This window comes from Haemorhous mexicanus, chromosome 23, assembly GCF_027477595.1.
Source record: "Haemorhous mexicanus isolate bHaeMex1 chromosome 23, bHaeMex1.pri, whole genome shotgun sequence".
Lineage (NCBI taxonomy): Eukaryota > Metazoa > Chordata > Aves > Passeriformes > Fringillidae > Haemorhous > Haemorhous mexicanus.
Window position 1 is genome coordinate 5,596,825 of NC_082363.1, and position 21,760 is coordinate 5,618,584.

The window sequence follows — 21,760 nt, forward strand, 5'->3', positions numbered from 1 at the left end:
TTTCTGCTCAAACCCAGCTCCACAGCCCCTCATGGCTGATTTCCTGCTCAAACCCAGCTCCAGAGCCCCTCATGGCTGATTTCCTGCTCAAACCCAGCTCCACAGCCCCTCATGGCTGATTTCCTGCTCAAAGCCAGCTCCAGAGCCCCTCATGGCTGATTTCCTGATCAAACCCAGCTCCAGAGCCCCTCATTTCTGATTTCCTGCTCAAACCCAGCTCCCCACCTCTGGTTTCTGTTTTCCAGGCCCCGGCCATGTCCCGCCCGTGATGGCGCTCGGTGAAGGCCCAAGCCCAGGAAATGTCCCCCGAGGAGCTCGCCGCCCTGCTCTGTGGGGAAGGGGACGAGCGCCTCTCCCAGCAGGAATTTCCAGCAGCCACAGCTTTTTACCTGGCTGCCTTCAGCTGCTGCGCCCCCACAGCAGTGCAGAGAGTGAACTCCATGGCCCACGGGCTCTGGGAGAGAGTGGTGGCCACCTTGGAGGCCTGGTGCCAAGGCAAGGCTCAAATCCCCAAAATCCAGAGCAGGAACCTGGCCGTGGTGTCCCTCAGCGTGGGAATAGCTGCGATCTTCCTGTCCACCCTGATCCCAAACAACGTGGTGGCCTCAGTGTACGAGCTGGAGGCCCTGCTGAGGCGAGGGTGCTCGGAGGAGGTGGTGAGGAAATGCAATGTCCTGCTGGAGGCTAACCCGAGGGGTTCCATGGAGCTGCTGCTGCTGAGGGCGCTGGCACGGGTGCTCTCGGGGACACAGGCTGGGAAGGGAATCGTGGATTATGTCCAAGCCTTTGTGCTGCACCAAACTGAGGCAGCAGCCTACGTGTGCAGCCGGCAAAGGGAGCACCTGCCCCAGGTCGTCCAGGCTTTCTCTGATCATCTCTCCACGTGCCAGGAGGGAAGCCCAGGCTGCAGCTCCTCGGAGCAGTGGCTGGGTGACTGCTACAGATTCCTGGCTGCGGTGGCACCTGGGCACACCTGGGTGTGCAGGGCACGGGCAGCCCGCCTCCGAAAAACAGGAGAGTTTCAGGAGTGTGTGGCTGTTTGCACCAAGGCCCTTGAGGGCTTCTCAGCTGAGAATCTCAGAGGTGAGGACGTTCTGGCTCTGCTCCTGGAACGAGCTGCTGCGTATTTCTTCCTGGGAGGATGCACGCAGGAAATGATGCAGGATTTAGCAGCAGCCTTTGCAGCAGACCCTGCCCAGGCAATGAAAGGCTTTGAAGAGCTTTTCTCACCCTGTGATGCTGAAAAGATCGAGGAGCAGGCCAGAGCTGCCCTGGAGGGGAGGTTTGGAGCCTACAGGGAGGCTGTGCATGCTCGGGCTGAGCTCAGGGGCACCCGTGGCACTGAGCTGCTCCCTCCTGTCATCCAGACAATCCAGCTGCTCCTGCACATCTGCCCAGGATCCAGCCGGGAGCTCAGGGTCCGGCTGGCAGACTGTCACCTCCTGCAGGGACAAGCCAGGGCCGCCCTGGACATGTGTGAGCAGCTGCTGACAGCAGAGCAGAGCACTTACCACAACACCCTGCTGGCACTGCGAGGCTTCTGCTCCCTCCACGCCCAGGACCACCACGGAGCCCTGCAGGACTTCCAGAGGGTCATCGAGCACGAGTCCCCACATCCCAGCAGCTGCATCAAAGCCCTGTGTGGGCGTGGGCTGATCCGCATTTCTGGTGGCAGCAATTACTTGACAGCCCTGGATTATATCACAGCTTGCCAGCTAAAGCTGGATGAAACCATCTTCACCATCAAGTCCTACGTGCCGTGGAACCAGAGGGGATTGCTGCTGAAGGTCCTCCAGGAGGAAGGACAGATGATGCTCCAGAAGAAGAGGTACCCAGGAGGCAGCTCCGTTTCCTTTCAGAAAAAGCAAACAGGGCTGTGCACATTCCTAACCTTGAAGGTGTTTTGTTTTGTTGGCTTTTTTTTCCCCCTCCAGAGATGCCCCAGGGGTTTTCCAGCTGGCTTCTCTCTTGGTGGAGCTGGACAGCTCTGATGAGGCATCCCGGATCCTGTGTGCTGATGCCCTGTACCAGATGGGCCGTGGGGAAGAAGCCCACGAGATTCTGTCACTGGCCCTCTCCAGAAACCCCCAGAGGGCTCCTGTGCTGGCCAGGCTGGCACTGCTGCAGCTCAAGAGAGGCTTTGTGTACGATGGCAACCAGGTAAGGAGCACCTGCAAAGCCTCATCCTCAGGGTCATTCCCTCCTCAACAGCTGATTTGCCAGATTTTTCCAGACCACAGTGAAATTACAGATGAATCCCTGTGTTCAGTGGTTTGGGTGCATTTCCCCCTTATAACTAACCTTTGCTGTTAGGAACTCCCTGAGTAGCAGGAGGGAGAGCTGTGACACAGTGAAACTTGGAGCCAATGTGCAGAACCTCTAGCAGAACTTCAAGGTGTAAATACAGGGCTGATATTGCCATAAAATCATAGAATCACAGGAATTTGTGTCCAAAAAGGCCACACAAGGACTCCCAGTTAAATCCAGCTCATTCCTCACGTGCTTTTTAATGGCATTTCTCAGCACTTTAACCAGACAGAGCATCTTGGACAACATTATGGGATTGGGAATGTTCCCTTAGAGAAAAGAAGGCACAAGTGCCACCTCCCCAGTTATCCTAAGGAAGCATTGCAGAAGAAAGACACAAATGCAGAAATTCCAATATCACTCTGCAGTTTTCTGTCTCCAATGCTGATAAATTGTGCTGGAAACCCTGAAAGCCATTCCAGCAAAACTGATTCTCCTACCCAGGATCACAAAGCTGAATTCCCAGGCTCTGCCATCAGAGGGAACTATTGTATTCTTTTTAAAATTCCATATAAATTCTGCTAACCCATAAGGAGAAAGGTTTTATTGTCAGCACTTCACTGCTCCCTCAGAAAAAGAAAAGTTTGCTGTAATTTGCTGCTTTTGGGATGGCTGTTAATGAAGGGTGTGGCTTTATTAGAGTGCTCCTCTTGGAAGTTGGATTTCCATCTGCAGCTTCTCCTGCAATTTCTGCATGGAACATCTGAATATTTCTCTTCAAAATATTTTATCTCACCTGCCTGTCAGATGCCAATCACTTTTATCTATCAATAAAATAGAGAAATTTATGAGTTCAAGGGATGTGTCTGGTACATCAGGATAACTCTGCTCTTGTCCAGGCTTCTCTGGCTCAGATTTGAATATCCAGTCCCTGCTGAGCACTGTAAAATCATCTTTTGATTCATTTTCATTGGAAATTAGGTTTAAAAAGTGCTTGTTGAGGCAAAGATACCAAAGGTCAGACAGGATTCTTTTCCAGAAGGACAGTAGTTTGTGGGTTTGAATCCATGCTTTTCCCAGATTACCAATAACAACACTAAAAATAACTTCCCTAATTTTCCATGAATTCACTGGTTTTGATTTTGGCTCACTGGAATCCTTGTGTCCAACAGGAACATTCTCTTTTTTGGGCAATCATCCTGTATTTATAAAAACACTCCACTGCCAATGTGGATGCTGCCCAAAACAAAGCAGGCAGCACCAGGTATTTGCCCAGGATTATTTCCACAGCTGCAGTGGTGGTGAGGAAAGATAAGAATCCCTGTTTTCTCCAACCTGCATTCACAGCAGGGCCAGCTGAGGAGATAAATCAGGGAGATTTGTGATCCTGGGCTGGCTGAAGCCCCGGGGAGAGGTGGGGATGCTGGGGAAGGACACAAAGCTCTCACACACAACCTCACATCCCATTCAACTCTTTCTCTGCTGCCTTTTCCTCTCCCATCCTTAAGCTGCTGAGGAGGCTGATCAGAACTGGAGACTCCTCCTGCCTCCTGCCAGTGCTGGACATTTTCCAGGACGAGGACCGAGAGCTGCTGCAGAGCCACTGCCGCTGGCGAGCCCTGGCCATCCTGAAGGGCAAGCAGGAGGCTGCTGCCATCAAAGAGGCCATTGCCCACCTGTCCTTTGCCATTCTTGCTGCAGGTAGGACACCAGGCTGCCCATGGGGATTTGCTCCTAAGGGAAATCATGTGGGTGGGACAGGATGTCCAGATGTTCTCTGTCACCTCCCCGGCGAGGGCTGACACAGCAGGTTCATGAAGTGGTGGAGTTAAGCAATAAAGAGTTTTAAACTCCTTGAAATGGGTTCAGCTCAGTTCTACAGGGACAGCACCCCCTCTTCTTCACCCAGTGCAAAGAAGTGAATGCAGCCCCTCACACATTTCACTATCCCAGCTTTCCCTCAGGCTGACATGGAAATTCTTCTGGCGTGTTCCAAGTAAAACCATGTTTGTATGGAAATCTGCCTTTCACTCTGAGCAAATGTTATGACAGCAGCACTGAGAAGAAGAGAGACTGGCTGGTGGAAATGGAATAAAAACCCTGTTAATGGCTTGGAGATGGTTCCATTTCACAGCCCATGCATTCCAGCTTATCAGCTCCCCACCTGCTAGAACAGATGCTTGTTAAGAAATAGATATTGTCTTTAGAGGAGCCAACTGGTAGAGCTCCAGAGTGATAATAACCTTTGGTGCAGAAGTTTTGGAGCAAATCAGGAGGGAGAAAAAGCCTCATTACTGCAGAGGAATTGCTTGGAGCCTGTCTGCTAGCTGATCCCTGCAGGCAGCTGCATTTGCTGACCTCCCTATGAAAACATATTTCCAGTGGCACTGATGATTTATCATCCAATATTGGATGCCACAGTTATTGATTGCAACCCTGGGCAGGTTAAGATCCTCATCGAAATTGCCTTGGAAGGAAGGGATGGCAGAGAAATGCTCTGCAGGCAGGGAATGGAGGGACCAGGATTTTCACTGACAGCTCTGTGTGTTTATTTGGGCAGGACTTGTGTGAAAGCAGAGAGGGAAAAAAAAAAAAAAAAAAAAAAAAAAAGCAGCTCAGCATCACAAATCCCAGTGCATATTAATTCTGGCAGGGAATTAGTCAGTCCCATCTGGATAAGTCATTTATCCAAAACAATGTGTACCTTCCCTGCCCGTGGGAGGGGGCTGGGGACTCTTTAGGGTCCCTTCCAACCCAAACTATTCTGTGATTCTGACCCCACTTTATTAAAACAGCCAAATGGCTTCGTGCCTCCACTCTCACACAGTCACAGATCTCCCTTTTAGGGCTTTCTCCTCTCATTCCTGCTGCTCCCACTCCAACCTGACACAGATTCCTCTTTCCTTTCAACTCACGGCTGATAACACCTGGCAGGAATTCCACTTGCAACAAAAATAAAGGAAACTTCCACTTAAGCAAACTCTCATTGTACTTCACCCTGAGGTATCCTCAGGCCAAGTGGAGCTCTTTTGGAGTATCCTGTGGGTATCCTTGCAGTAACCATGGCTGCATCCCTGTCCTCCAGGTGGTTATGCTGAGGATTGCCTCCTCACCAGGGCTCGATGCTATGGACGCCTTGGGCAGATGAAAACTGCAATTTTTGATTTTAATGCTGTCCTGAAGGAGGATCCCAGGAATGTGCAAGCTCTGAGCGGCCGAGGTTTTGTTCACCTCGCTCTGAGGCAGCAGAAGGTACTGTCCATGTGGGGCTTTGCTGGTTTTTCTGAGGGTGCTGAACAATATGAGTGTAAAGCATCAGAGAATTTGTTGTGGAACCACTGGAATCAGGAGTTTCTCACAGAATTTGGGCAGTGAAAGGCTCTGGGTTTGGCTGGGTGTATGAACAGCTCATCTGGCTTCACTGATTTTCTTTCCCAAGCCTAGGGAGAGGAGGGCTAAACCTTGGTCATGATTTTTTGTGATAACCCAAGGAGTTTAAAGCACTTTGCAAACACTCGTTCAAACCTGCCTTTATGACCTCCTATCAGCTTTGCAAATGGAAAAGCTGCAGCACAAGGACAAGGAAGAGCAACGTTTTTCCATGGTTCACAGAGAACAGAAAGCAGCTGAAAGAACAAAGGATCAATACTTAATTACTGCTTCCATTTCTTTCCTTGGCGTTGTGTTTTCCACAGGAGGCAGTGCAAGATCTGATCTCAGCACTGCAGGTGGAGGCAGGAGCAGTGATCCCAGCAATCCTGTCCTTGAAGCCTGAAGCCCAAGGCTTGGTCACTGGGTGGCTCCTCCAGCATGGCAGGGCCACTCTCAGCGAGCTCGTGGCCACCAAAGAAGTCCCAGGAGAAGAAACCCTTGGGAACCTTCTGACAGTGGCAAAAGCACTGACCAAAATCTGCAGGGCTGCACAACATCATATCTTCTACACTGATGTTTTGATGGCAAATGGTGAGTTCCAGTCCTTCAGCACAGCTGGTCAGGCCTGGTGAGGGAGCAGAAAAATGAATAGAAGTGAATATTAAATGTCAAGAGTGTTGCTGGATGGTTCTGGATGGTGCTGGACAGTGTTGGGCAATGCTGGATGGTGCTGAACAATGCTGGATGGTGCTGGATAATGGTGGAGAATGCTGGACAATGCTGGATGGTGCTGGATAATGGTCGAGAACGCTGGACAATGCTGGATGGTGCTGGATAATGCTGGACAGTGCTGGATGGTGCTGGATGGTGCCTCTCAAGAGAAGTTTGAAAACATTTTGGGACAGGGTATGACATAATTAACACCTTTAGACGTGGACTGGCTGCCTCACCCCTGCCTTGCTGTGGTTTCTCGGTACCTTTCTCCCCATGGGATGGGTTATGGAGTTTGTGCTGGTGTTCCCCAACAGGAAGGCACCAAGAGGCCCTCAAGCACCTGCAGGAAGCCTTTGGCCCCTGTCCTGCTGAGGACTTTGCCAGGGCTCGCTTGGCTGTGCTGCAGCTGCAGAGCAGGAACGTGGCAGGAGCAGCTGCCCCGCTCAGTGCCCTGGCCAGGAGAGATGAGAAGGACTTGGCCTTTCTCCTGAACTTTGTAGACACCAAACAACAGCAGCATCTTGCTCAGGTACAGCCCTTTTTTTTTTTTGGTCCCACATCTGTGGATTCAGTGGGGAAAGAATTGGGAAGCAAAACTGGGATTTTGCAGGGATTTCTCCCTGCCTTGAGAAGTGTGTGAGGGAGAGTTTCAGCAGATGGACAGGACAAAAATTGGCTTTTCCTCCAGCCAGGTCAGGGAGTTGGGGCCAAACTTCTTCCCCTGCAGTGACCTTGATCAGTCTCTAATAATCCATCACTGCCACATCTGAGAAATTAGGATTCCTTTTAGGTCTCCCTGGCACAAGAGCTGGTGATGCCCACACTGAAATTCAGGGGGTGTCAGGGCAGCAGGTAGGGATTTAAGAGATCATTGCTAATTGTTGTACTCTGGAGGATACATGGATGGCTCCTGGTGAAGGGGGATTCATTTTGTTCATTTTCTTGGTGAAAAGAAGCTGAATATTTCAATTCAGTGACATTAAATGCTTCCATCCTTCTTTTGTGCAACATTTAGGATTTCTAATATGTTCTCATTTTTAGAAAATTAAAGGTTCTGAGGCTGGTTTTCTTTGCTAAAACTGACACAACAATGTCACAAAGCTCTGGTCCTCCACAAGTATTTACTATTCAGCATTTTTTCATGTTTCTCCCCCAAAGTACACCCAGAAAGTATCTCCAATAATAAGACAAGAGAAGGGCAGATTGATGGTGAAGAGCTTTAACATTCAGCCAAGCATCTGCAATTCTGATTACCCAGAAGCTCTGTGTTCTGAGAATCAGTTTGCTTCCTTTTATTCAATTTGTTGCTGGTGTGCACCCCGGTGAGAAGCTATATTGTTATGCTCTCTCCCAGGTTATAAAACAAACAACATGCTGATATCCTTAATGCAGCAAGAGGAGCCCTTGGAATGTATTTGAACAGAACAGCAGGAGGATATAAGTAAACAAGTATTAATTTACCAGTCCCCAGACACGACCCATTAGAGAAAAAAGAGCCCCTCTCTTCTAAATAATGTAAAAAGTTCAGTCTTAGGGGGAAGAGTTGGAAGATTTCAGAGGCAATTTGCAATCTTCCACTTTAGAAAGTTGATAAAGGAACAATTGAGACTGTGACTAGGGAGGCCCTAAGGAGGAGTCTGTAAATGAAGACACATTTTACAGCTGAATTTCCCCTGCTGCCACATCACTCCTTCTGGGGGGGTCTCACAGCCCAGTCCATCCATGCTGTTCCCTTCTGAGGCAACACAGTAGGGATGTTCTTTGCTGTCAGGAAGAAAAGAAAGAGGAAAAGATAAAATCAAACTGACATTTATATCGCTTAAACTGCACTGACATGTGAGAGCCCACTGGTGCCACAGGTGAGTGAAGCCTTTAAAATGGGAGAGAAACTTATTTCTGTCTCTTTTTGGCAGCTGTGTCTGAAATAAAACCCCTCACTGGGGCTTATTTATCATGAGAGATTGAGACAAGAGGTGTGACCAGGCTGATTTCAAAACTGGAGCCCAATACCAGGGTTGGAAGTTTAAAAAGAAAACATTGCTCCCTTTCATCTCATGCTTTTAAATGTTTAAACTCAAGCACCTGGGGGTTTTTAGATGTGTTTTGTGACCAGGGGAGGAGTGTGTGCTCTCTGGGGTGTGGAAGGAATTGTTTCATCCACCTGCTCAGTGCCTCAAAGGATTTCCCAGCAGCACTTCCTTTTGCCTGGCAGGTTATTCTGGTTTGTGAAAGGAGGATCTCAGTAAAAGCAAAGTTTTAAAAGCTTACAGACAGAATTAATGTTGAAATTCCCAATGATGGCCTGACTTTGCCTGGGTTCCTACCCTGGGAGAAGGAGTTTGCTCTGTTCCTGAATTTCCCAGGTAGGAAAAGAAGAGTTCAGAGTTCACACCCAGTCTCAGCACTCCAGCACAAAAGCATTTCTGCCACATTGTTTTCTGAGATTTTGGAAATACAGGCTTTTTAAAAACGTGTCATCATTATCCTGGAGCCAGGTCTGAAGAGCTAAAAATAGTTCTGCATAAGCTGAATAGGAAAGGGTGGAGGAAGGAGAGAGCTCCTTGATGTACTCTTTTTTATTTCATGGAAAACAAAGCCATAAAATTCTCCCATTATTTATAGTGAAAGGGGTCCCATGCTGAGAAATTTGTAAACAACTGGGAGAGCCCCATGGGAGCAGGAATCTGAAAGATTTATTAAGCTGCAAAAGGTCAGAGGAAGGGAGTTTGCTTGCTGCTCGTGCAGCTTCAACCCTTGGCTTTCCTAAGTCAGGGGTAAATGCTGATTCCCAACCCCTCACACAGATCCTCGGGGCTGCAGCTGCTCTGGAGATCCAGATTCCTACAAAAAGGGTCTCCAAAACTACTTGGTCTGTGCCAGAATTAGGTGAAGTTGCCATTGCACATGGCCTTCATGACACATGCAGGTGGAGGAGGAAAGATTTGCTCCAAACTCTCCTGGAAACACCCAACCCTCTCCCAAAGCTCAGAGTTTATCATTCCATCTCCTGGGATTTACTGCTCAGGGACTGACCCTTGGCCATAATTCCATGCCCAGTAAACTCCTCACTCTTTTTCTTTCTAACAATCAAGCCTTGGTCATGTCATAAGATTGGTCCCTAGGGATAGGAACCAAAAATGCCACAAAAGTATGTGTGTATTCAGTCCTTTCCACCCAGTGAGGTGAATAGATGGAAAAAAGGGACACAGAGACCCAATCCAGGGATCCAGGGATCCACTCATGGCCCTTCCCAGGTGGCACCTGAATTATTTCAGTCTGGAAACTGAAAATAATCAAACCTTTAGTGACAAGTTGGACTCCCCTGGATTGCACTCCAAGGATTTTCCTGCCCTTCCAGGTCACCTGCAGTGAGGCTGATGACAAAAATGCTTCTCCAAGGCCACGTGCAGGGAGCAGCTGAACTCAGCTGTGCCATCCCCTTCTGGCTTGCCTTGCCTTCTCTCCCTGAGCCTGGTTTTCATCTTTATCTCTGTTAGGAGACAATGTGCAAGCTGCTGGTTAATCCTTCCCTGTTACACCCCAAAACCATCCCAGCTCAGGTCCCTAAAATCAGGCAGAGCCAAAAGAGAACCCAGAATCCAGCTGAGCTGCCCAACCTTGCTCCATCAGCAAGGGTGAAAGGGAATCCTTTCTTTCCAGATGGGATTTTTCCTCCAAGTGTGGCAGGAAAGGCAGAATCTCGTGGCTTGATGTGGGAGACTCAGGGAGATGTGAGTGCCTCAGTGAAGAAATGCAACACTGCAGTGTTGCTCAGTGAATAAATGCAATATTGTGGTGCAACAACCCCAAATGCCCTAGGCTGGAGCACTGAAACCTCCAGCTTCAGATTCAGCATTCAGCACAACAACAACCATTGTGTTTTCTCCTGCCTCTGAGACAACAAATGCACCTTAGAGGCTGAAAATGACAATTAAACTACACAAACACGAGCTCTCTTGAGGAACTGCACTGAGTTCCTTGGAACAATGTGATCCAGAACTCTGGAATTTCTAGGGGGAAAAAAAAACACCTTCTCTTGCCAAGATGCTCCTCAGGCAGCTGCAATTCCACCTCGATCCCTTGTTAAATTCCTGCCACTGAGGGGACACTTGGGTTGAGGAGTTGTCTTAAAAACATTTCATTTCAAATGTCTTAAAAACATTTCAAAGGACAAAGCAAATGTGCTGCTCTTTAAATGTACACAGATATCTGAGATGGGTTTGGACAGGCTGCCTGAAAATTTGTGGCCAGGATTGCTAAAGCCAGGGGTTGACACTGTGTGGTGAGAAGTCCTGTTGCTATTTCTCTGTGTGGAAGCTGAGAGACTCCTTAATAAATATGATTAAGTCAGGAAAAATAGCAATAGACATATATTTTATATATTTTATATATATTTATATGACAATCTATGTTATATATAGATATATATTGCTATATATATAAATAGACATATTTATATTTATATTTATATTTATATTTATATTTATATTTATATTTATATTTATATTTATATTTATATTTATATTTATGGTTTGTGCATTATAATGAAATAACTGGGGCAGAATTCCTCCTAAACCATGAGGACAGGCTAAATTATTTCATGCCACTGCTCTCAGAGGAGGTGCTGGGACTTGCCCTGCAGTATTGATCCCTTCCCTGCAGAACCTGTTCTCCTCAGTTCTGCAGACAGCAATCAATCCTAACCTCAGCCAGCCAAAATAAAAAGGGCACACAAAGAGACTGGAGGACCTGACCTGGCTGTCAGGTGTGGCTACTAAAACAGTGGCTGGGCTAGCTGGGTTTCTGCCTCCACAAGCAGGAGTTACCCCTGGAATGAGGAGGATGGAAATATTTATCCTTTGCTTCAGCCTCAGCTTGTTTGGCCCAGCTTTTTGCAAGCCCTCAGCTGCTGATGGCAGCCTTGTTTATAACCTGAATATTCCCTCTCTGCAGCACGTTAAAAGCTTTATTTATTACCAATAAAGGGGAATAATGAGAAATCCATTTGAGGCAAATACTTCTAATGGAGTTTTCTTCATTGACCTCCATGAACCTAAAAATTATGTGGCTCTTTCGGCCTTCTTTATTTTCTTGTTGTTGTTTTTCCCTTCAGATGAGGGCAGAGAGTCAAATTGCACTCAAGATTAACAATTAGCAAAGCCACCAGTTGGCCTTTTTTTTTTTTTTCCTACAGCTTAGGTAAGCTCCAGTAGAGACAAAAATTTCATTTTTAGGTCTTGCATTTGTGGGGCAGCACCTGGGGATGTTGGTCCAGGCAGGTTTTTGTTCGTCATTCCTAAGGAATTTCAACAAATTCAGGAGATATTCTGTGCAAAAACAAAGGACCTCAGAAGCTCCTGAGATATCAGCAAGTTCCCAGTGAGCCAAGAGTTTTATATCTTGGTCACATCATAAGATGGAATAGATGGAAAAAAGGGACACAGAGACCCAATCCAGGGATGAACTCATGGCTCTTCCCAGGTGGCACCTGAATTATTTCAGTCTGGAAACCAAAATCAAACTTTTAGTGACAAGTTGGACTCTGGTTCCCCTGGAATGCACTCCAAGGATTTTCCTGCCCTTCCAGGTCACCTGCAGTGAGGCTGATGACAAAAATGCTTCTCCAAGGCCTCGGACAGGGAGCAGCTGAACTCTTATCTGTATGCAAAACCACACCAATTATTAGCTCTCCAGCTAGATGCAATTCCAATTGATAAAACAACTAACATTTCTTAGTGTCTGTTTGTGTGACCAGTCCAGACTAGATTTTGTTTTTCCCCCTAATTTTTTCTCCTTTATGTCACTATAGGACATGAAACAACACGAGTGCACACTGCTGCTCTCAAGGTGAAAAAAGGGAAGTTTATTTTTTGACTCCAACATTTATAGTTTTCTAAAAGTGACAATGGATTGGAGGGGGACAGTGCCACCTCTCCAATGAAACTGGAATTAATAGTCTATCAAATTTCTTTTCTTCCACAAAAGAATGCAAACCAATAAGTTATTTGCAGAAAGTGTGTGAGAAAGTGAATGTAAACATCAGAAATCTTAGAAAATCTTCAAAAATCAGGGCACCTTTATTAACTAACATGGATTACTCTGTCCCCACAGGCAGCAGCCCAGGAAGGGAAGGTGCTGATGAAAGGCCATGACCACCAGCAGGCTCTGGGCTACCACAGCCTGGCTGTGCTGGCCAGCAGGGCCAGCCCCAGGTACCTGAGGCACAGAGCTGCCTGCCTGATGCACCTGAAAAAATATGAAAAAGCTCTGAAAGACATGGAAAAAGTGATCCAAGGGCATGGCTGTAACAGCCCAAAAACACAGGCTGGGGACCACTGCTGCCAGGGCTTCCTGCTGCTGGCCCTGGCTCGGGAGGAGGCAGCAGTGCAGCACTACATGCAGGCCCTGCAGCTGGATGAGCCCCTGGCCCTGGGCACCATCACTGAGTGCCCTGGCAGGGAATCTTTAACCAAAACTTTTCACAAAATTGCACAAGATAACTTTGAAAAGCAGCGTTATGAAGAGGCCTGGAAAATCACAGACTATGGGTTAAAAATTGATAAAAGTTCTGAGCTCCAGAAGCTGAAAGTGAGACTCAAACGAGAGGCATCGAGCTGTAGCATACATTGATTTCTCTGTTTGGGGATTTTCCAGCCTGATTGCTTTCTGGGAGGCTGCAAGAATGAAGGAAAGATGAGGAAGATAAGAAAAATGAGAAGCTGATGATAAATATGCAACAGACACTGAACGTGGAGTAGAAAGTTTAAGGCAGCAAAACAAAACTGACCAAGAGAGCAATGAGGGAAAAAAGCAAATTGCAGAATTCAGGATTCCTAAAAATTATTGTGGATTATGTAAACTCCCCATTGTGAAAAAAAAGCCTTTTTTCCTGGTTAAACAACAAATTCTAACACAGGGGTTCCAGCCCTACTGAAGGAAAACATTCAAATCACTTGCAGCTCATGAATAATAATCATGTCTTTCCTAGCTAGCATTTGATGAGTTTTAACACTTACTGTTCAATCAATTTGCCTTTTTTTTATGGGCCAGTCAAAAGGATCAGTCAAAAGTAACTCCTGTAAGCTGTTTGTGAAGGCCCTGTCTGTTGGTTACCACAGGAAGAAAATTGATCCCATTTTTTTTTGTTTTCAGCTTGCAAATGGAGCCAGCAGTTGTTTAAGGATATCATTTCATGCTTGGAAAGAAGCTCTCCCACAGCATCTTGATGCCCATTATGGGGGAAAAGCCTCATCAGTGTCACTGGGATTAAAATTGAGTTTGAAGGGGTGGGTTACACCCCACTCCTGGATGAAGGATCTGCCCTGGTGGGAATGCAGGGGATTTGTCAGGATCAGCACCAATATCAGGGATAGGGCAGCACAAACCCCCAAATAAATTGTTCTACTGCCCCAGGGGACAGTGAAAGAACAGATAAACTGTTCTACTGCCCCAGGGGACAGTGAAATAACAGATAAACTGTTCTACTGCCCCAAAGAACAGTGAAATAACAGATAAACTGTTCTACTGCCCCAGGGGACAGTGAAAGAACAGATAAACTGTTCTACTGCCCCAGGGGACAGTGAAAGAACAGATAAACTGTTCTACTGCCCCAAAGAACAGTGAAATAACAGATAAACTGTTCTACTGCCCCAAAGAACAGTGAAATAACAGATAAACTGTTCTACTGCCCCAGGGGACAGTGAAAGAACAGATAAAACTGTTCTACTGCCCCAGGGGACAGTGAAAGAACAGATAAAATTGTGCTACTGAAGAACAGATAAGCTGTTCTACTGCCCCAAAGAACAAAGAAATAACAGATAAAATTGTTCTACTGCCCCAAAGAACAGTAAAATAACATTTAAGGTGAAAGGTGAGACTCAACAAAGACCAAACATCGAGTCAGGGACTCCTGCCCTGATACCCACTCCAAATTCACCTTGGTGTCTCCCTTGGCCAGCAGATAACAGGGATCATCTCTCCACAGATTGATCATCTCTGGTGTCTGCCAGAGCTGCTGAATCCCATCCCTCACACTCCTGGCTGCTCTAGCCCCAGAGCCAGCCCTGCAGCTCATCCAGAAGAGGTGATGCACAAGCAGGAGGCAGCATCCAGGATGGGATTGCTCCCAGAGCTGCAGCATCCCTTCCTCCTCCTCCTCCTCCTCCTCCTCCTCCCTGCTGGCCAATGTGGAATCAGCCCCTGGCAGGTCCAGGAGGGCTTGTCCTGCTGTCCTGGGTCTGTTTTCCAGCTTTCAGGTGGACTTGGGGCCGTGCTGGGACATCCCTGGGGGTTCAGCTGTGTGGTGGGAGCCTCAGCTCAGGCCAGAAGCAGAAAGGACCCGAGGTGGGGCCCAGAGCAGCAGCTCCTTCCTTTGTTTTGGCTGCTCCAGAGGAGCTGTCCCAATATTTCTGGAGTGTGGTAACACAGCCATGGAGAAAAACAGAAGCTACTGCTGAAAACAAAGATGAAAGCAATGCTGAGGAGTGCTCTGCTGCTTTGATTAGGATGAAAGGGAAGAGGGAGCATTCTCTTCTTTGTTGTGCTGTTGTCTCAAAGGACACATTCCAGGGTGGAGCTTCATTCAGCAGCCATGGGATCAACCCACAGCAAAGGTACAACCTGGAACCTTCCACCTTTTCCTCTTTGCATGCTCCTTTTTCTGCTCTAAGAGCACAGGTAAGACTGAGTTTCTTGCCCTTCAAATTCAATTTTAATCCCAGGGACACTGATGAGGTTTTTTCCTCATAATGGGCATCAAGATGTTGTGGGAGATCTTCTTTCCAAGCATGAAATTATATCCTTAAACAACTGTTGGCTCCATTTGCAAACTGAAAAAAATTTAAAAATTGATCATCTTTTCCTTCCAGTGGTAACCAACAGACAGGAAATTCTCTATTTTTGAGAAGTGGTTGTTTAAGGCTTTGTCATTTTTTTCTGGAAGTCTTTCCATTATGTAAAAACAGGATATCCCACTTTTTTCAGACCATGGAAAGCATTGGGAAGATAATCCAGTTGTCCTGTCTCCCAAAGTTATATTCCCTCCATTAGTCTGGAAATTTGGGGCATTTTGGCCTGGTTTTTTTGTTAAGCAATGTATTCTCCTGGACAGAATGCATTTATTGCTCCTAAAGAAATTTTTTTCTTTAAAAATAATGACCATAGGCATCCCTGCAAGACTGCTAGAGAGTTGTCCTGAGGAAAAATTCCTTTTCAGGTGACTGCCTATTCCTCATGGCTTTGAGGAATGGCTGCTTCTCCCAGCAGCTTCTGACTCATTTTCATTGCTTTCTTTTATTGTCCTTGTCCTCTGCCTGTGCTCACTAAAGTCCTTTGCCTGTGCCCAAGCTTCTGATTTATTCTTTAATTCTCTGTGGTGTTCTTACTCTTCCAGCCAGTTTCTAGGAGAGGGCTTGGAGCAATCTGGGATAGTGGGAGGTGTCCCTGCCCATGGCAGGGCTGGAACCAGGTGAGCTTTAAGGTCCCTCCCAACTCAAACAAGTCCATAATTTTGTAATTAGATAAAAGCCATTCTCTAAAAAAAAAAAAAAAAAAAAAAAAAAAAAACACAAAACAAAACACCACAACAACACCACCACCAACAAAAACTGGTTCTACTTCCTCCAGGTAGAAGAAAAACGTGCAGTGATCATATCTGTACCTTTCTGTAAAGTTAAGCTGCAATTCATGGGGATTGTGGAGCTCTTTCCCACTTTGAGATCCTTCCCTCACCCTGTGCAAGCAACCCAAGGCTGAATTCTTAGAAAAGGAACTTTATTGGTGCTTGTACAATGTACTGTAGGACACATCCTCAAGGAATTCTGCTGCAAATGTCACACAGCTGTGAAGAATTCAAATAAACTTATATTAATCAAGATTGTTGTAATCAAGAAGAAAATACAGCCCAATAAAAGATGAAACTGGATACCTGTTTGTAATCCAGCTTGAAGCTGCAGTCATTAATTAATTACAGCTTAAATATCTGTAGTTTATTCAGCTCTGAGCTCTGCACAGACACTTCCAACTATTTCTTTGCTCTCCATAAATTCTGTTCCTTTAAAATATTCTGCACCCTCAATAACCGTGGTGCACATCACCACCAGGTAATGAATGCTGAAAGAAAACTGTGAAATCGTGGTTGAGAATGTTCCTGCACAAACAGCACCCTGCCAGGCTTGCCCCTCTGAAGTATTCAACATTCCTTCTAAGCATGTGAAAGGAAAATCAGATGTGAGAATATTTGCATCACAAACAGAGTTGGACAAGGGAAGTTTCCTGACCTCATGCTCTGCAGTCCAGCAGGCAAAGAACAGCTTAGAAATGATGGCAAAGTCTTTGGAATTAAATATTCCACTGGAAGCTTTTCCTCAGAGTTCAGGCAGAGCTAAACTTTGAGGTTTCATTTCCTTTTAAACCCCATCACTCCCATTAATATTTCCTATTTCACTTCACTGTGTGCTCCCAGGTACTGAGGGAACCTAAACACAGGAACCAACTTCTGCAGCTGCTTTGGAAGCTGACACATCTCCAGGGAATTCTCCTTCCTGCCTTTGAGCCCAGATCATTGTGCTTCCCAGCTCCAGAGCGTGGTGGAAGTGTGGCTCTGGCCCAGAGCCATGCAAACCCAGGAATTTAATGAGTTTCCTTGTGCCCAAGTGAGGACAGTCCCCTTGGCTTGCAGGGGCAGATGTTCCACTCTAATGACAGCTAATCTAAAAGCCATTTCTTTCACCATCATGCCCCTGCAGAAGATAAACTGTTATCATTGTGCTGCTGCTGCATCCAGCAGTTTCCAATTTGCCAGGGCTCCGAGGAGCTGCTGCCACCAGAAATTGGATGAAATGATCACTGGCACTGGAGCCTCCTTTGGAGCCTTGGCTGCTTCCCTTGGATTTCAGCCACACTGACCTGGGCTGGGATCTGCTGCTGCACTCAGCCATTACTCAGTGGCACTTTAAGAATAGCAGGTCATTATTTAGCAGGCACAGCATTCCAAAGCTGTGGGATTCAGGAGACTCCTTCCCCTCCTGCTCTGCTGTGCATTTCAGGAATGACTTTTCTGTCTCAGGATTGACTTTTCCAGAGACTGCACCTGCCCACAGGTGTGTGCAGACAGCCCTGAGCACAGGAGCAGTGGTTTATTGGCTCCCAGAAGTGCCTGGAGGGCAGAAAACAAACTCAGCTGATATTGCTGGTTGTAGCTCTCGGCAGCTGAGGATGTTCCAGGATGGGTGGGGAAGAAATTTCCACCCCAAACGGGAGGCTGGAGAACATGAGCCAGTCCCAAAGATGTCAGCTGAGTGGAAACCACTCATGATCACAGTGATGCTGTTTTGAGTGCCTCACCAATGAACCAGCAATTGAGAAAAGTGAGAAAGTGAGAAAACAGCTCCTGTCCTGGCCTTCCCTGAAGTCACACCTGGTGCCACTGACCCTCTGGGTCCCCCACCTCAATACAGGTGTGGAGCCTTCACCTCTAAGGTGTGCAGCCACGTAATTTCCAATTAATTCATTTCCAAAGTCTACCTTGGGCACAACATGCATGGCCAAGACCTCCTGGAAACCTTGGCAAGCCTCCCTTGTGTCCCTGAGAGCCACAGGGGACATGTTCTGTGCCAGAGCAGCTGTGGTTTAGGTGTGTCACCAGCCAACCTGATCATTTTTGTGTTTCTGTGCTCTCTACACAACCCCAAAGAGTCAGGAGTTGCAGAGAATGAACGAGAATAAGAATTTCCCCCTGGACTCTGAAGGAAATTAAGAGCAGTAGCTCATAATCAGTTTGCATGCCTCATTCCTGCATCAGTAAATGAGAAAATTCAGCTGTAAAGGCAGGGGGGGATTGTAGGAGGGAGCAGGGAACACAGGAGGATGTTAATGGTTTGCATTTTGTTATCCCCCTCATTTGTGCTCTCATCTCCAGGTGGGTGCTGCCACACCAAAAACCCCCTTGGGGTAACCCAGAGTGAGGGACCTGGAGTCCCCACAGAGCCCCAGCCTCAGATCCAGATCAGTAGTGGATGAAATGGAAAACTGACAGGGATTAGCATTTCCCCACTTGAAATGACCACCTCAGAGAGCTTCTTGATTGCTTAGAAAGCTCAGACGTGCTGTTAGAAGACATTCCAGCACTGGTAATGTGCTCCATCTGTTCTCTGCAAGTCACATTCAAATCTGGAATTATTGGGAACACCTCTGAGTGCCTGTCACGGTGCAGGGTTTGTTCTCCCACTGTAGATTTTAACAATGGGAACAATTATACCTTGCCATGTGCTAATTTTTGCAGCCTTGCCAAGAGGATTTTTGCAATGTTGTTTCTTTTCTTCTGGTGCATCATTTGGCCGTTCTTGATCTGCTTCCTGAAGTAAACAGGTAATTAATTAGCCATCTACAGAAATTGCCCTGTGTCCACACCATTAATGTGCTTGGATGTTTTAATTGATTGCATTCTCAAATGGCTTGGATGGCTTAAATGCCAGCTAATGCAATCCAATTAAGACTCCTAATAAACCTGCCTGATGAACTGCAGGATAATCACACATCAAGCACAGATGTAGAGGAAAATGCCACGGAAGTGACAGTTCAGAATAGATTGTGTCATTTGGAAAGATCCAAACCGTTCTCAGCAGGGAAACTGAGAACATTCCCTCTGGCTGGTGCTGGATTTGGGCCCCAGCACCTGATCCAACACAACTTTTAAGCACACATTTACATCAGTTCCTATGCACAGAACCTTTTACACAGAGTCATGGAACAGCCCAGGTTGGAAGGGACACCAAAAGTCATGTGAGCCAAGCTCAGTGGGAAAGGGGTCCTAGATAAGATTATCCAGCACCCTGCCCAGCCTGGGAAATCTTATAAACTTCCAGTGAGGGGAACTTTATCATGTCCCTGGGGAGGCTCTTCCAGTGATTGATTACTCTCACTGGAAAAAAAAAAATAATTCTTTTATCAAGATTAAATCAAGATTAAACTTTTCCCACTCCAACATCCTTTTGGCCCTCGTCCCCCACATGAAAAGAACAACTCAATGCTCAAGGGAGCACCAATGCAAAGGAGATTTCAGGTGATATGGATGGAGGAGCTCTTAAAAATATTCAAACAAAATTAGCTGAGGCAGCAGGGAGATAAATAAATTCCTGCTGGGATAGGATGTGAACTTCCAGTAGTGCCCCACAAGTAACTCATTTGAAGGTGGTGCAGTGTCTTTGTGGCAGCTCTGGAGGTCTTTCCTCAGCCCAAACAGAGATTGGGGATTTAATGGAGCAATCTGTGTGAAATTCTCTGCTCTGCTCTGCCAGATGCCAGACAAGACATAATAGCTCCTCTGGCATCAATGTCTATTAATCTAATCTTGACTTTGATTCTCTGTGTGACTCCCTTTCATCTGTAAAATGGGGATAATTCTCTCTTTCAGATGCCTGTCAGCACCTCTTCGTTCCGGGTACACGGTGCTTTGAAGATTACATTATTTGTACATCTTCCATTATTGCCAAAGAGCTGCATTTTGTCCCTGGCCCCTGTTCCTGTCCCTGTCCCCAGCCCCTGTCCCTGTCCCTTTCCCCTGGCCCTGTCCAGAGCCCCTGTTCCTGTCCAGAGCTCCTGTCCCCAGCCTCTCTCCCTGTCCCCAGCCCCTCTCCCTGTCCCCAGCCCCTCTCCCTGTCCCTGTCCCTTTCCCCTCTCCCTGTCCCCATCCCCTGTCCCTGTCCCCTGCCCCTCTCCCTGTCCCTGTCCCTTTCCCCATCCCTGTCCCCAGCCCCTGTCCCCTGTCCCTGTCCCCAGCCCCTCTCCCTGCCCCTTTCCCCAGCCCCTGTCCCTGTTCCCTGTCCCTGTCCCTTTCCCCATCCCTGTCCCCAGCCCCTGTCCCTGTACCCAGCTCCTCTCCCTGTCCCTTTCCCCTCTCCCTGTCCCCATCCCTTGTCCCTGTCCCTGTCCCCAGCCCCTCTCTCTGTCCCCAGCCCCTCTCCCTGTCCCTTTCCCCTCTCCCTGTCCCCATCCCTTGTCCCTGTCCCTGTTCCCAGCCCCTGTCCCTGTCCCCAGCCCCTCTCCCTGTCCCCAGCCCCTCTCCCTGTCCCCATCCCTTGTCCCTGTTCCTGTCCCCAGCCCCTCTCCCTATCCCTTTCCCCTCTCCCTGTCCCCATCCCTTGTCCCTGTTCCTGTCCCCAGCCCCTCTCCCTATCCCTTTCCCCTCTCCCTGTCCCCATCCCTTGTCCCTGTCCCTGTTCCCAGCCCCTCTCCCTGTCCCCAGCCCCTCTCCCTGTCCCTTTCCCCTCTCCCTGTCCCCATCCCTTGTCCCTGTCCCTGTTCCCAGCCCCTCTCCCTGTCCCCAGCCCCTCTCCCTGTCCCTTTCCCCTCTCCCTGTCCCCATCCCTTGTCCCCAGCCCCTGTCCCCAGCCAGGGCTGCTGTTGGAGGTCACCCCCTGCTCTGTGCCCTGCACAGCCCCTCAGCAGGGAGGAGGAGATCTCACCCAGCCCTGCTGCAGGCTCTGTGTTTGCCTTTGAAATGAGAATTAATGAAGACATTCAGACCCCAGTGCAGGCCTGGCTGACCTCCAGGGGCTTTGCTGCACAAGGAACCCCCAGAGCTGGCCATTCCAAAGGGAACCCACTGTCCCTGGTGGGAAATTCCAACCAGAGGGGTACCTGGAACCCAAACCCTCCTCTGAGGGCACCCAGGCACCTCTCTGCACCCCCAGAGCCCATTCCTCATCCTAAATCCAAGGAGTGGTGGCCATAATCACCTCGAGGGAGCCCCAATGCAAAGGAGATTTCAGGTGATATGGAGGGGCTCTTAAAAATATCATTCAAACAAAACTAGCTGAGGCAGCAGGAAGTTAAATAGACTCCTGCTGGGATAGGATGTGAACTTCCAGTAGTGCCCCACAAGTAACTCACAAAACACAGCAAGCTCCACCTCAGCCTGAGGAAGAACTTTTTCCCATGGAGGTGGCAGAGCTCTGGAGCAGCTTCTAGAGGGTGTGGAGTTTCCCTGGCTGGAGAATTCCAAACCCACCTGGATGCTCTCCTGTGCCACCTGCTCCAGGTGACCCTGCCTTGGCAGGGGGTTGGACTTGGTGATGTCCAGAGGGCCCTTCCAACCCAAACCATCCTGGGATTCTGGGATTTGAGGCACCTTCAGCTGCTCTTACATGACAGAGCTGAGCAGACTCTGCCTCCTCCTGTCCTGCAGCTCCTGCCACAGCCACCCCTCACACTCACTGTCCATTCAGGGACAAGTTCAGCCCTTGGGCTCAAGGATGCCAAGCCCCTGATTTCCCCCACAGCATCCTCATTGCCAGTGGGAACACAAGGAAAAGGGAAGGGCTGGCTGAAAATGGGAATGCTGCTGAAAGTGAAGCATATCTATAAGGATTTTGATAAGCCAGCATTGATCAGCACCTTGATAATCACAGTCTTGCTGAAACCAAGTGTA

General features: G+C 47.9%; 1 protein-coding gene across 1 annotated transcript; it reads left to right on the forward strand.

The window, feature by feature from the left end:
- Positions 1-299: 299 nt before the first annotated feature.
- Positions 300-19,787, forward strand: TTC34 (tetratricopeptide repeat domain 34). The gene is made up of 8 exons (XM_059866410.1): positions 300-1,900; positions 1,935-2,160; positions 3,756-3,948; positions 5,333-5,499; positions 5,943-6,210; positions 6,648-6,862; positions 12,445-12,734; positions 19,745-19,787. Exons 1-8 carry the CDS (start codon positions 300-302, stop codon positions 19,785-19,787), a joined length of 3,003 nt encoding a protein of 1,000 aa, XP_059722393.1.
- The last annotated feature ends 1,973 nt before the right edge of the window (positions 19,788-21,760 follow it).

Bases quoted from the DNA above. Each gene is read 5' to 3' on its own strand.
- TTC34 (XM_059866410.1), top strand. From the start codon at position 300: ATGTCCCCCGAGGAGCTCGCCGCCCTGCTCTGTGGGGAAGGGGACGAG. The intron at 3,949-5,332 runs GTAGGACACCAG...CCTGTCCTCCAG, and splicing joins CTTTGCCATTCTTGCTGCAG to GTGGTTATGCTGAGGATTGC. The intron at 12,735-19,744 runs GGCCCTGCAGCT...TCTCTCTTTCAG, and splicing joins GCAGTGCAGCACTACATGCA to ATGCCTGTCAGCACCTCTTC.